At 56.2% G+C, this 12266-nt stretch overlaps 2 protein-coding genes across 2 annotated transcripts; both read right to left on the reverse strand.

Annotated features, from left to right (window-relative positions):
- Window positions 1-3562: 3562 nt before the first annotated feature.
- Window positions 3563-6983, reverse strand: CGGC5_v017226 (uncharacterized protein; the record flags this gene model as incomplete). Its single annotated transcript, XM_066153839.1, has 3 exons — window positions 3563-3798; window positions 3852-6757; window positions 6826-6983. The coding sequence occupies 3 exons, from the start codon at window positions 6981-6983 to the stop codon at window positions 3563-3565; spliced, it is 3300 nt and encodes a 1099-aa protein (XP_066006995.1).
- A 516-nt stretch (window positions 6984-7499) lies between these two features.
- CGGC5_v017227 (uncharacterized protein) lies at window positions 7500-9734 on the reverse strand (the record flags this gene model as incomplete). The annotated part of the gene is made up of 3 exons (XM_066153840.1): window positions 7500-8969; window positions 9024-9058; window positions 9173-9734. The coding sequence occupies 3 exons, from the start codon at window positions 9732-9734 to the stop codon at window positions 7500-7502; spliced, it is 2067 nt and encodes a 688-aa protein (XP_066007024.1).
- Between the last annotated feature and the right edge of the window lie 2532 nt (window positions 9735-12266).

Below are 12266 nucleotides of genomic sequence, written 5' to 3' on the forward strand. Positions count from 1 at the left end.
AACTCTGCTAGTGAATGACTGATTAGACGCAGGGCTTGGCGGGACGAAGACAAGAGAAATGATGGGACGGGAACAAATTAATTGTGGAAAGGAATTGACTGACTTATCGTTTTGTGCTCCTTTGACTGTGTTTGTCTTCTGCTTTCTATGCTGCAGGAGAATAGTCGCCACCGGTACAGCCTTGGTGGGGTCTGTTGGGTTTCTGACCATAGCCAGTTCCACGTTGTCATAGGTCATATCCATCAACTCACAGGGTCTAGCACCACACAGTCCAAGCAAAGCCACAACCCAGTCAAAAGAGTATCTTGTTTGTGGTGAACAAGGAATGTCTGCAGCTCTTGTCCAGATCGCATCTAGTATTCTCAAGAGATCGTCGGCTGTCGCTGCCCGTTTAACGAAAGTTTGCTCGAAACTGAGCCCGTACTTGGGGGCAAGATCATTCAGAATCCACTGGTTGGTGTGAAGTCAGCTGGCTGTTCACCGACACGCGCTTGGCTACTAACCATGCGAACACGAGACGAAGGGAATATCCCTAACGGGTCTTTCTCCAGCTGCGGACTCTTGAGTATCCATTGGTATTTGTTCTTGCGATCCTCGCTTCTCTTGTTGGATAAGATCCTGTGATCGACCTCTGCGATAAGTGACTTCCATACTTCCTCCATGGTGACAGCGCAGGTTATTGTCAAAGTCAACTCCGATTCTTGTGGTCCAAAAACCAAACGACGGTTTTCCGATTCAAGTAGATAATGTTCGAGAAATGCCTTGCAGTAAGCCTCGGCTTTGCGATCGTCTTGGCAAAGATCGAGCCAGACCTGCTCAGGGTCTATGTAGGCAATGTCGCGGAAATACCTGCATGGCAAGATCCGTCACCGTCAGCTCTGCTCAGTCACCAGGGGTTGGTTTGTCGTGATGGGCTACATACATCACTGAGGCTTCCCAAAGAGCCTCCCGAGATTTTGCTGTCTTCGCAGCGAGGGCTTGTCTTCTCGTTGTGTTCGTCGACTCCAGCTCTTGCAGGTGCTCGTTTATGCGTTGCCGAGCCTCCTCATCTCGTCTCTGAGCAATCGCAGTGTTGGACGTATCATTCCGCTTCGAACGACGAGCCATTTTGCACTCCTTTCTTCTGTCAGCGACGAGGAGAACAGTTAGGGTAGGGTAAGAAGATAGAAGCAGAGAGTAGAGTAAGATGGTAGAACAAGAAGGCCTCTGAAGATTTTCTGGAAGAGGTTACAAAAGTGTGAGGGCAGAGAGTGTAGTTCCAATCTCCACGAGGCCTGCGACTTCCAGGTATTAATACTCATCATGGAGGGCGATGAGAAGACGCAAGAACTTTGGTGCCTTCGAAGAAGTCCGTCCAAGGTGGAGCAGCAACACGACTGCAACAGGCCCCTGTCATCACATTGTAGATAGCGCCTTTGCAATTCGGCATGATGGGCGTGTTCCCAGAACACCCATGGTTACCAAAGCGGATTGTTAGATTTTTGCCAGGTTATGCAAGCAGCCAAGCACCCGCCGCGCCGTAAGCAAGACCGAAACGGTCGGAGACGTTGAGGTGGGGAACGGCCGCTTACGGGGCCGTCCTCCCCGTCAAGACACGGGGCCCACAATTCTCGGGGGTCATCAGCAACCCGGCCGTAATGACTGCCCTCACTGGCTTGTCTATGGGAGAGCGGACGGGATCCCGAATTCTCCAGTAGGTATGGTCGTATGTGGCAGAAGGGCGGCCGGGCTAGCTCTTAATCCTAACACTACCCCATCCCGTCAACTAACTCCTCGCCTTAGGTCAAGGACTTTGAGAAATAGTTATGCGCTAGAATTACTTCAGTATGCAGTTGTAGTCGCTATAAGCCTTAGCATCTTTTTGCTTTTCTACATGCTCAAGCTCTACGACCAGTCCATCCAGCTCCTGAGGGTTCTCTATATACACAGAGCCAAGCAGCGTGGTGGTTATTTAGTGTTCTGCATCCTCGCGAAAACACACCCCACGGTACAGCGCCTCCACTAACAGCTCGTGTCGTGGAAATCCTACCACCAATAACTAACTATCTAGCCCCTTTCCTATGAGGTTGGTAGACTCAAGACTAAACTCAAGGCGTTAGTTTATGTCTCTAAAGGAGCGTAGTGAGATTGCTTATAGTATAGTCCAAAACCCCAAGTCGTAAGGTTAGCCCGTCCAGGAACGAGGAGGAGCTGTGATGGCTCTGGCAACTGGTGCCCTTCATCTCGACTCATCTGAGATTGCAGTGAACAAGCCGAACCTTGACCTGTACCCTAAGAGGCACCAGGGAAGGCGTTTAGGGTTAGGGTTAGGCAGGGGGTGATAGGTGGGACAGGACGAGTTAGACCAACAGTTATACACCGACAGTCGTAGAAGATCCAGGTGGGGTCGTTAGCTTTCCTTTTGTTTCCTTTTTTTCCCTCCTTTTTTTTTCCCCCTTCCCTCTTTTGCGCTGTGCGGTGAGTGTGGTTGACGTCGTCCGCGACCGGCCGCCCCGCCCCGACCGGTCGTACCACCCCGCTCGGTGCCGCCGCCGCGGCCGCGTAATCTCGGCCATACCCACTTCGGAAGCATGCGACAACGTCGTCCATAAGCATGCGCTACACAACTGAGACGCGGTGCGCCTCGCTTGCTCTGTGACCCGTCGGGCCCCCTCGCCGAGCTGGACGTACGTCGAAAAGGCCAAGTATAACAACGGTGAGAGATAGAATCCCCAGTCGAGGGCCTATCAGCTTAATCGGTCGAGCACTCCTCTAGCTAAGGAGAAGATCCGGGTTCGAGTCCCGGGTGGGCCTCTTTTTTGCCCCCTCCGTCGCTTGTGCATTTCTTCCCCGTTGCGCCGCTGCAGGGGCGCGGCGGCGCGGCAGCTGGTTGCGATGCCGGTTTAGGGTGCGCTTGCGGGCCGCCGCCGGGCTGGGCGGGTTCGATTCGTATGTATGCCCGAAACGACCGTCATGCGCGCGAGACTACGGCCGCGCATGCCTTATAGGCGTGAAACGTCTCAGACATGTCATCAGTTAGGATGAGAGGCCTGCCAGCTTAATTGGCAGAGCTCCCCTCTAGCTAAGGGGAAGGTCCGGATTCGAGTCCTGGGCGGGTCGCAACTTTTGCGGCTTTTTTCTGTGCAACCTTTTGCCCTGATCTCAAATATCCAGTCCGTTTTGTCATAGGCCTCTCCGTTGGCAGGAAATCCCTTGTTTAGGTTTTATTTCGTTTATACTCTCAGTTCTGAGCCATCAGAGTGCGATACCTTACGTATACTTGGGAACATGTTGATGAAATTCCCTATCCTGCAAGGCACCGCCTAGCCTCATACTCTATACTATATTTAGGTCTCTCGTATCTCCAATCCCCGTTTATACTCTCCTTCCTCAGGACAATGGTCCTGTTGGCAAGATACACAACCTTTCGACACGACAGTCGACGTGTCCCCCGCGTGATAGCTCAGCAAGAGAGGCTGGTGAAGAAAAGCATCACCTGGCTCCTATCGGATTCGCCCACCGAAATTGGAAAAAACCCAAAGCATCTACATCTCCTACTCCAGTTTATTGTATTTGCATAACCCTATCGATCCTTGATGATGCTCGCGCAACGCTCCGTCCAGATGCTGTCCTGGCTGTTGAAGACCACGCCGATAAAGTCGTCTGGCCGTTTCATGGCCGACCGTAGCTCTCGGAATGTCTGGAGGAGGTCCTCTTGAGGCCGCAGCTGCAGGTCTGTGTTTCGGGGGCTGTCGCGGTTGCTTTTTGAGGTGACCCAACCCAGCTCACGCAACATCCGGTTGCTGCACCCCTTATGCTCTACAGCGCCATTAGCATCATAAGCCTCACACCATCCCTGCGTTATACTGTACCAATCTTCTTCGTCATCTCGGCTACATCATAGGCCGTCCCACTTGAACCCTTCTTCCAGGGGAAAGAGGCGGGGTAGAGGAACCACATCATCCTCGTGACCATGACGAGGGCCAGCTGGGCCGGGTCCTTCCTCTTGGCTGCGGTCCCGAATTCGCGCGACCCAGGCGCAACCTCTGGCGTTTCCGATGAGGAGCAAACGGTCAATGTGATCATCAGCATCAGGCAACAGAGGGGGTCGTCGATGTTGTTAGAGAGGCAGTTTATCGCCAGCTGATAGTGGTCTAGAACCCGTAGGTCGCCCTTGTTAGAGAAGATCGCCTTAGCCTTGAGAAAACCGTCCGTGATGAGGCTGGGGACGTCGGTGAAGGGGAAGCCGCAGCCGAAGCTGATGGTTCTGCGCGTCTGCCTGAGCGCCCGGTCGTGCGCAGCTTTCTCGTGCTTGATTTGAGCTTCCTGCGCCGCGCGCCTCAGGGAGCCTGGCGGACCGGTTACTACTACGTGCGCGACCTCTCGACCGCGCAGGCTGACGACGGTGGTTGACGTTAAGCGGCCCTTGACGGCGTCAGGCACCCACTCAACACCGGCCGCGAGGAGTCGGCCAGCTATCACGGAGACCCACTCGTCAGGCTTGAGTCCGTTGCTAGCCTGGTTGCCGCTAGTTATGGCCGCCTGCAGATGGTCCGGCCATGTCGCGTTGACTGGCGCGGATGCTGCCCGCCCCTTCTCGGTAGAGATAACGCGGAGAAGCTCAGTAGCAAAGTCATGCCTGGTGCGCGTCCTCGACAAGGTTATTTTTATGCGCGAGCCGCCCGAGGTGAGACCGTCAGTTAGCCGCTGTAGCGCGATATGGGTGAAGGCGTCTGGCGCCGCTTCCCACGCCTCAACAGCCGACTTACACGCCTCTCTCTGCTCCAAGGTGATAGGTATGCTACTAGTGTCGCTACTACCTTCTTGCAGCCTGCGCCGTAGTTGGTTAGCTATGAAGAGCTTCGTCTGGGGGATCCACATCTCCCGCAGGAGTTCCGTCACATATTCTGTCACAGCTGCATGGCTCTTGAATGCGTCCCGGCCTAGCTGGCTGAACCAGATCTCGGTCTCCCGGTGGGAGGCAAGGCGGTCGCCGTAGTGGTGCTGTAGCTCGCTAATATGGAGCAGTATAAGCCTTCCCGTCTTCGCGGAGCGGGGCCACCGGCTGGTGTCCATGAAGCAGGTCGCTGCCCCGGCTGGACCGAGGTCTAGTACGGCTGGGTCGATATAGGGCCACGCCCCAGCCAGAAGGCTGTCGATGGTGCCTAGCGGCCGGAGCACCGTCTTCGGCAGGTGGCGCTCATGCCCGGTGAAGATATACCCACCAAGCCGGTCAAGTACTGCAACAGCCTCAGAGTGTGCGAGGTCTAGGCCGCGCTCGCCGCCAGCAACGTAACGCCGTTCCATCTCACAGATAGCAAGCTCAAACAGGCGGCAGTAGGCCGACATGATACGGGGGAAGATTCCGACTGGTATAGACCGAAAGATATGGACATACGACTCATGCTCTGTGAGGAAGAAGCGCATGAGTTGGAAAATGGGGCGAATGACGTTCTCGAATGTGCGCTCAACGCTGTCCATATGTCGTATGTTGAGTGATACGACCTGCTCCATCCGGTATGCTACCTCATCCTTCTCGATAGCGATGTCCAGCTGCCTGCGCTCTCGCGCAAACGGCTTAGACTCCTCAGGCTGCTCGGGCGTGAGGTCGCCACGGATGCGACGTAGCAGCCTCTCCCGCCTGTCTCTTGTGTATGACATGGCGGATGTGTGTGACGTTGGCGCTGTTAGCGCTGCTGTTGCGTACCCCTTCGTCGCGAGGAGGGCGCTGGCGCTGTGGCGCACGCTTCTCTTGATGTTGGAGTAGCCCTGGAAGTAGCCGAACGACAGCACGTCTGCGCCCTCATTGCGGTCGCTCATATTCCCCTGTAGAGCGGTGTAGAGCGAGTTGAGGAAGGCGGGCGGCTGGCTAGATGAGAAGTTTCCATACGTGGGGTGGAAGGCCTGCGGGTAGAAGGTGTAGTCGCGGTTACCAGGGTACTCTCGCGCTACCATGTTCCGGTCGGCGAGGAGGCAGCGCGTCTGTGAGCCGCCCGACTCGCTGTTAATACAGACTGCGAGGGCGTACGATATAGCACTGATACTGCTGAGATCAAAGCGGGCGTTGAGCTCCACGATCATGCTCTGTAGGTCCCTGCTCTCTCTGAGCATCTGCTGGTACTCCCGGCCTTCCACTGTATCGCTATGTGTACCTTGTCCCTCGTTAAGAGAGAGCTCTTCGACCTCCTGCCGAGAATTTCCATCTCTGAGGCCCTCCTCCTCGGCATCCTGCTCGGCGTCCTCCACCCCTTCCTCCTCCTCCTCCTCCTCCTCCTCATAGGGTATATGTCTCTCGCGCGGCAGGTCGTAGATAGTATCGCTGACCTGGATCTCGATATTCGCGCCGTAGTCATACGCGTGAAAGGCCGGCTCGTGGCGTCGCCAGAATGAATTGGGATTGTGGGTGCTAGCCCAGGCGGCCCAACCGTCCATGAACTGCTGCTGGAAGACCTGCCACTTAGCCGAGCTTATGCGCTGGGTACTCTTTGTCCCCAACCGCCAGCAGGCCTCAACCCCCTCGCCAAGCAGTTGCGGCGACTGGAAGACGCCCACGATGTATGCGGCCAGCTCGCGGGCTAACCCGGCCGGCATCCCGCTCTTGTCCAAGGCTGTTGGTCTCTCGCGTGGGGCCCCGCCCCTGGAGGTCGGCTCGTGCGCCACGGGGTGCATGACGACGAACCAGACCTCTCGGGTACCAGCCTTAGCGACCCTGAACGTGCGCCCGGTGATATCGAACGGGATGCCGCCGATATGCTTTGGCAGCGTTTTCTTCTCGCTCCTAGTTGAATTCCTTCTACATATATACCTCGGAACCTGTGGTGCCCTGAGGAGTGGTCCACCGCCCACCTGTGGCTGGTCCGCCCGTCGTTGCCTTCGTCCTCTTGCTGGTCGTCGACGAAGAACTCGTCGCCGTCCGGGTCGGAGGCAGCACCAACGTCAGAGAAGGCTTCACCATCCACTAGCAGCATCTCAGTAGCAACATCTCCCTCGTTAGCTGTAGACATCTTGGTATGGTTATAGTGTGATGGTGGTGTAGGCCTTGCTATCCACGGTCTTAGTTGTGTGTAATCTACACGTTGGCTGAGGGATTTCCTACAAAACGCCCTCTATTTGCTATACGAAACCACCTGTGCATCCTCCGCTGGGAGGAGACCACCTACTGACCACTTATTCAGCAGGTGGTGGACAGGTTGCTGCTGATCATACCCTATTCCCTCTATAGACCTCGCCCACTATAGGCGTAGGAGGCAGATGCACAGCAGCATCTATGCATGTACGTATGCCCTCCTGGCGTGCCCGGGAGGGCATGGGATAGCAAGAAGAAAAAGCAAGCTGATGGTCGCTAAGGAATGGGTTATCAAACTATATTTGCGAGACCCACTTTGCTGTGGGAAATGAGAAACCTGATTTGTATTTGCCCGGCGGGCGCACGCATCTGCTGAGACATTTTCCATTGGCGGAATTAACTTTCTCGCATTCATTATCTGGTATGCAGGGGAACCCAGAACGTGCCAACGCCCCTACTGCCGCGCGGCGCTGGCCGGTTTCCTGGCTCTAGGCCCTAGCTTCCAGCGTGGCCCTGGTTTCTGGCTGGCGGTAGTTGCTGGCGCTGGGGGCGACGGCAGAGGGCGCCGCTGTTGATGCGGCGGCGGCGGCGAGGAGGAAGGGGGGATGCTGCTGCGGCGGCTGGGTCGTGCTACGTGCTGAGCGCCATGTTCGTCGTCGACGTCGCCGCCGCCGCCGCTGCGTTGGCGCTGGCGGGAGGACTGCCTGGCGATGACGGGCGCGTCCTGCGTCGGCTGGCTAGGGTCGTCGGGGCGGTCCGGCGCCGCCGCTGGGGAGCTGTTGGGGAACGCAAGGTACAGATAGGCGTTGACGAGCTCCTCCGCCTTCTGCTGGGCGAGCCGCATCGCCGCGGCGTCCTGCTGGCCGGCGAGCTTGAACAGGCCGGCGCAGAACCCCTGCACGAGGGTGGAGGCCTTGGCCTGGCGCTCGCACCTCCTGGTCGCGCGCTCCGTCTGCCACGATGGCCGCAGTGTATGGCCCTCCCTATCGGTCGTCTGCCGCACCAGCTTCAGCAGGCGTGCCCACGCGACGTAGTTGAAGCGCTGCCCGTATGAGCCGCCGCCCTCGTCGCTGTCCTCCCCCTCGGCGGGCGCGTCGTCGTCCAGGAGCGGGAGCAGCTCCGGCGCCCGGAACTCGGCCAGGTTGTCCCGCACGTAGTCCAGGACGCGTCTCTGCAGCTGGACAGCCGCGATCGCAGGGAAGGCCCCGGGCGCCCAGCCCCTGCTTGAGGCGAGCTCGTCTAGCGCCATCGACAGGTGCTCCCGGAGGAGGGGCTTGTTCCTCACCTTAGGCCTGATGTCGTCGACGGCCTTGGCCTGCTCTGGGCTGATCCAGCGGATCACGTGATGGAGCACGCGGACGGCCGTCTGGATCTCTAGCTTCCTGCAGTGGAGGACGCGCCTCAGGTCGGGGAACGTGAGCACAAGCGATTCCGCGATGTGGTCGTGGACGAGGCGGTAGGTGCTGTCATCCAGCGTCGCGAGGAACCCGTCGACCCGCGCGGTGCGCGGCGCTTGCCCCGCCTGCTGCTCCCCAGGCGCGTAGAACACGCTTGTGACGTTGGGGGCGGCTTGGCAGGTTGAGAGCCTCTCCCAGTCGGCAGGCGTGATGTTATCCCGCTCGTCCGCGGGCAGGTCGGTCAGGACGCCGAGGACCTCGCCCAAGGCATCGATCCAGTACTCATCGATGCGGAGGCTGGCGATCCACTCAAAGTATGAGATGTTGAAGGTGTCCAGCCCTAACCTCGTGCGGCACCACTGCGTCGTGGTGGGCCGCCACCTCCGGTGGTTCCATAACGTGATGAGCCTCCGCGTTGGGAAGTGCTTGTCGCCGCCGAGGCGGAGTGCCTCAATGACGTGCGGGGCGGCGTCCTCCCCGCCCAAGCCCTCGTCCTCCCGCCCTCCTGTGAAGGCGATGGACGCGAGCTGCATTTAGATCTGCCCGTGGTTGTCGGGCAGGCTTGGGTCCCGCCGGTTAACACGCAGCTTGACGTTCAGGTCGCGCGGCAGGCGGTCTTTAGTGTTCCATGTCGTCCGTTAGCCTCTCGTGAACCATCATCCTTATGCTTTTTGTGTGGTGAACCGGATGGGAATGGCGAGGGGGGAGGGGGGAGGGTGCGCCTTCCTACCTTTATCGTAGAGCTCGCACACCCACCACAGATTGGAACCCGGCGCGCCCGTCTCCTTGACGTACTCGCGGAGCGCCTGGATGCGGTGCTGGCCGGCCATCACCTCAGCCTTGGTCCCATTGACTTCGGCCCAGCGCAGGAAGGATAGCTCGCGAGGGCCGTCCTCGTCATCCTCGTCGCGCTCGTCGCCGCCGTCCTGTAGCATACGCCTGACTTCCTCGGCGCTGCAGAGGACGACGATACGGTTCTCCGGCGCCCGCCTTTCCAGCCCGCCGCTCCTGAATGCGTGTACCAGCTCCTGGACGTGGGCCGCGTTGATCGGCCGGTTCTTTCCGACGCTCCAGGCTGTGCTGAGCATGTCAACGGGCATCCTAGCAACAGCGAGGAGGAAAGGTTGTGCCCGTTCTCGCGCGGACGAGGTCTCTGTGAAGGGTGCGCTGGCCTCGTCTTCTCGTCTGGCCCGCACCCGCCTCCTGGACCCTGACGGCGCTGCCGTAGCCGCTTTCTTATCGTCGCTCTCGTCACGCTTCCTCTTCCGCTGGTTGGCGGGCACTCTGGTCATTGCGGTGATGTGCACTTTCTGATGGAGGAAACTATCGGGTTTTCCTGTTTTTTCCCCCTTTGTTTCCAGGGTGGTGGTTTAGGACTGGGTGGTTGAGTGGTTAAGAGGGTGCGGGAGTGCTGTTGGTGAGATGAGATATGTGGGTGTGCGTAAAAGGGAAGATGGTACTCAAAAGAGGGGTACGTATTCAGCATGACTGGATGTGATTGGCTGAGACTGCTGCTTTAGGCTGCCAGGCGAGGGCGGGTGTCAGGCCCACATTGCATAACCGAGTCAAGCATCTCAACTATGCAATCCGGTACTGCTTCCTAACACCAATATGGCCTATTTGCATCTGTTTCATGTAGTGTAGCACATCTCGATGGATCTGGCCAACTGGCCACTTATCCTTTACAACAAGATAGTCAATCAATCAATACACAGTTATGCCGTTACTCGCTGGTAGCCACGCTGTCTATCTGACAGCGGGCCAGCCGTGGCGGCGCGGCGCGGCCAGCAGCCAGCGGCCAGCGGCCAGCGGCACGGCGACAAGCCAGCCACAACGGCTCAGGGAATTAATATGCACTTACAACTGTGAATGCCGTGGATGCTTGTACCCGCTGTTCATTGCCCTTGAACGGATAGCCGTGTTGTCTCGTACGCTCTATGCTGAGGATTAACGCCCTCTACAGGCTGCGTCTCAGGTCCTGCGAGCTTGTAGTAGGGTTTCAGCGTGCCTCTAGCATGAGACGAGCGTGGGATGGTGAGTTGGAGCCCTGTCTGGCTATACTGTATATACTCTATCCTAGGCGGACGACTGTTCTAGTAGGGAGATGTCCAGCGTGAGGTCTGTTATGAGGAGCAATACACGCTCTTCTTGTAAGGGTCTAGGACAAGGTCGGTGCCATTGGTCTAGCCTACTACTACGAGCATTCCAAGCTGGAGGAAAGAAGAACCATTCTGGGAAAGAGTGGTGCCCTTCTCATCTTTAAATACATGTGAGTCTTCTTCCAGAAGCTTCCATTGAGTATGGGCCGACAAGGTTCTCATAACCTTCCACGATATTCTGTAACCTTCCAAAGTATTCCATAGCTGAGGGTCTAGCCGAAGCTTCATATCGGTCCATAGACCGTGACACCTACCCCTAACTATCCTCTTCTGCTCTATATCCAATCTTTTTTCTTGAATCTATCCCAACCCCTCCCCTCTTGCTATAACCTTAACCTCTTATCTCTCCTCTCTCTCTATCTCTTCTGTCTATATTACATGTAAACTGTCGATTGAATCATTTCGCCTCCTTTCTTCTTATCTATTTTGCTTGCTTCTTTCTTCCTCAGAACTCTTCTATCTGTTAATTTGTTCTTGCTTTTGTTTGCTGCTTCTCTTCTTTCCTTTTGACTGCTATTTCTATCTTCTATTGCTTTATTTATTTCCTTCTTCTGCGCCTCTCTTTATGCTCCTTGAACTGAACCTCTTCTTTAACCTTTCCTTTCTATTGATTCTAAATAACCTTTATGTTACGGTCAGCTATCCGACAGTAGGGTCTGCTAACAGAAGCTGGAGATTGAGACGTAATAACAGTACACTGAGGTCGTGGTCTGGGTCGTAGGTTGTAGGCTGTAGTAGATCGGTCTTCAGAGGCTAAGGTGATCAGTCTTAGACTCAACAAGTAATTCGCAGTGAAGGTAAGCTGAGAGTATCCGTGAGGATGAATACTAAGTTGATTGCTGAAGAGCTATGGAGGTCTGACCATGAGCCAGGCTCAGGGTCATACTATATACAGGTTCCGAACAGTTCCTTACGATGCTGGATAGCTGGGATAGCTCATATCCAACATATCCATGGATAGCTAGGATAGCTCATATCCAACATATCCATCCTTATCTTGTGTCCGTACTGTTCCCGAAGTCACGTGACCTGTACCATAGTTCTTCCTTTCCCGATGGTTTCTGGTTACACCTGTGTCACTGCTTACATATGTTCCGCGTTAGCCGCCGAGATCCCAGGCGGGGTTGTTCCAACGTGTTGTGCCTAACGGGTCGTAACACCATCAACCCCTTCATTCACAGCCCTTCCCTGTGTGTGGGACTAGCGCCAAGCTACCCTGCCCTTGTCAGCCCTGTAGTCAACGCACAAGCCCCCACTATTCTACATATAGGACCATTTCACTGTGGAGGTGGATCCTAGGTGTAGCCGCTCATCTCCGTGACTTCGTCCAGCGTCTTAGGAAATTTTACCTCCAAGGTTTGAGATAATCAGACGTGGAACGACGCTCGCAATCAGTGTAGGAGTTCGCCTTTACACAGCAAACGTCCCCAGCTAAGTAAGGATTGCACACCCCCCCTTCACCTCCTTGAACGGCCTCTCCGGGCTATTCTTGTTCTCTTGACTAGCACCGTCCAGCAGAAAATGATCCATAGATGCCAATTCCAATGCGGGCAGAGATAAGCATGGACCGTAAATGAGAACCTGGCATAAAGCCAGCATGTTGTATTCTCCCGAGGAACAAAAGAAGAGGACAAAGAAAAAACACCTTCACAAACCTCTTATTCC

Source organism: Colletotrichum fructicola, assembly GCF_000319635.2.
Source record: "Colletotrichum fructicola Nara gc5 chromosome Unknown KSG_Nara_v1_contig11, whole genome shotgun sequence".
NCBI lineage: Eukaryota > Fungi > Ascomycota > Sordariomycetes > Glomerellales > Glomerellaceae > Colletotrichum > Colletotrichum fructicola.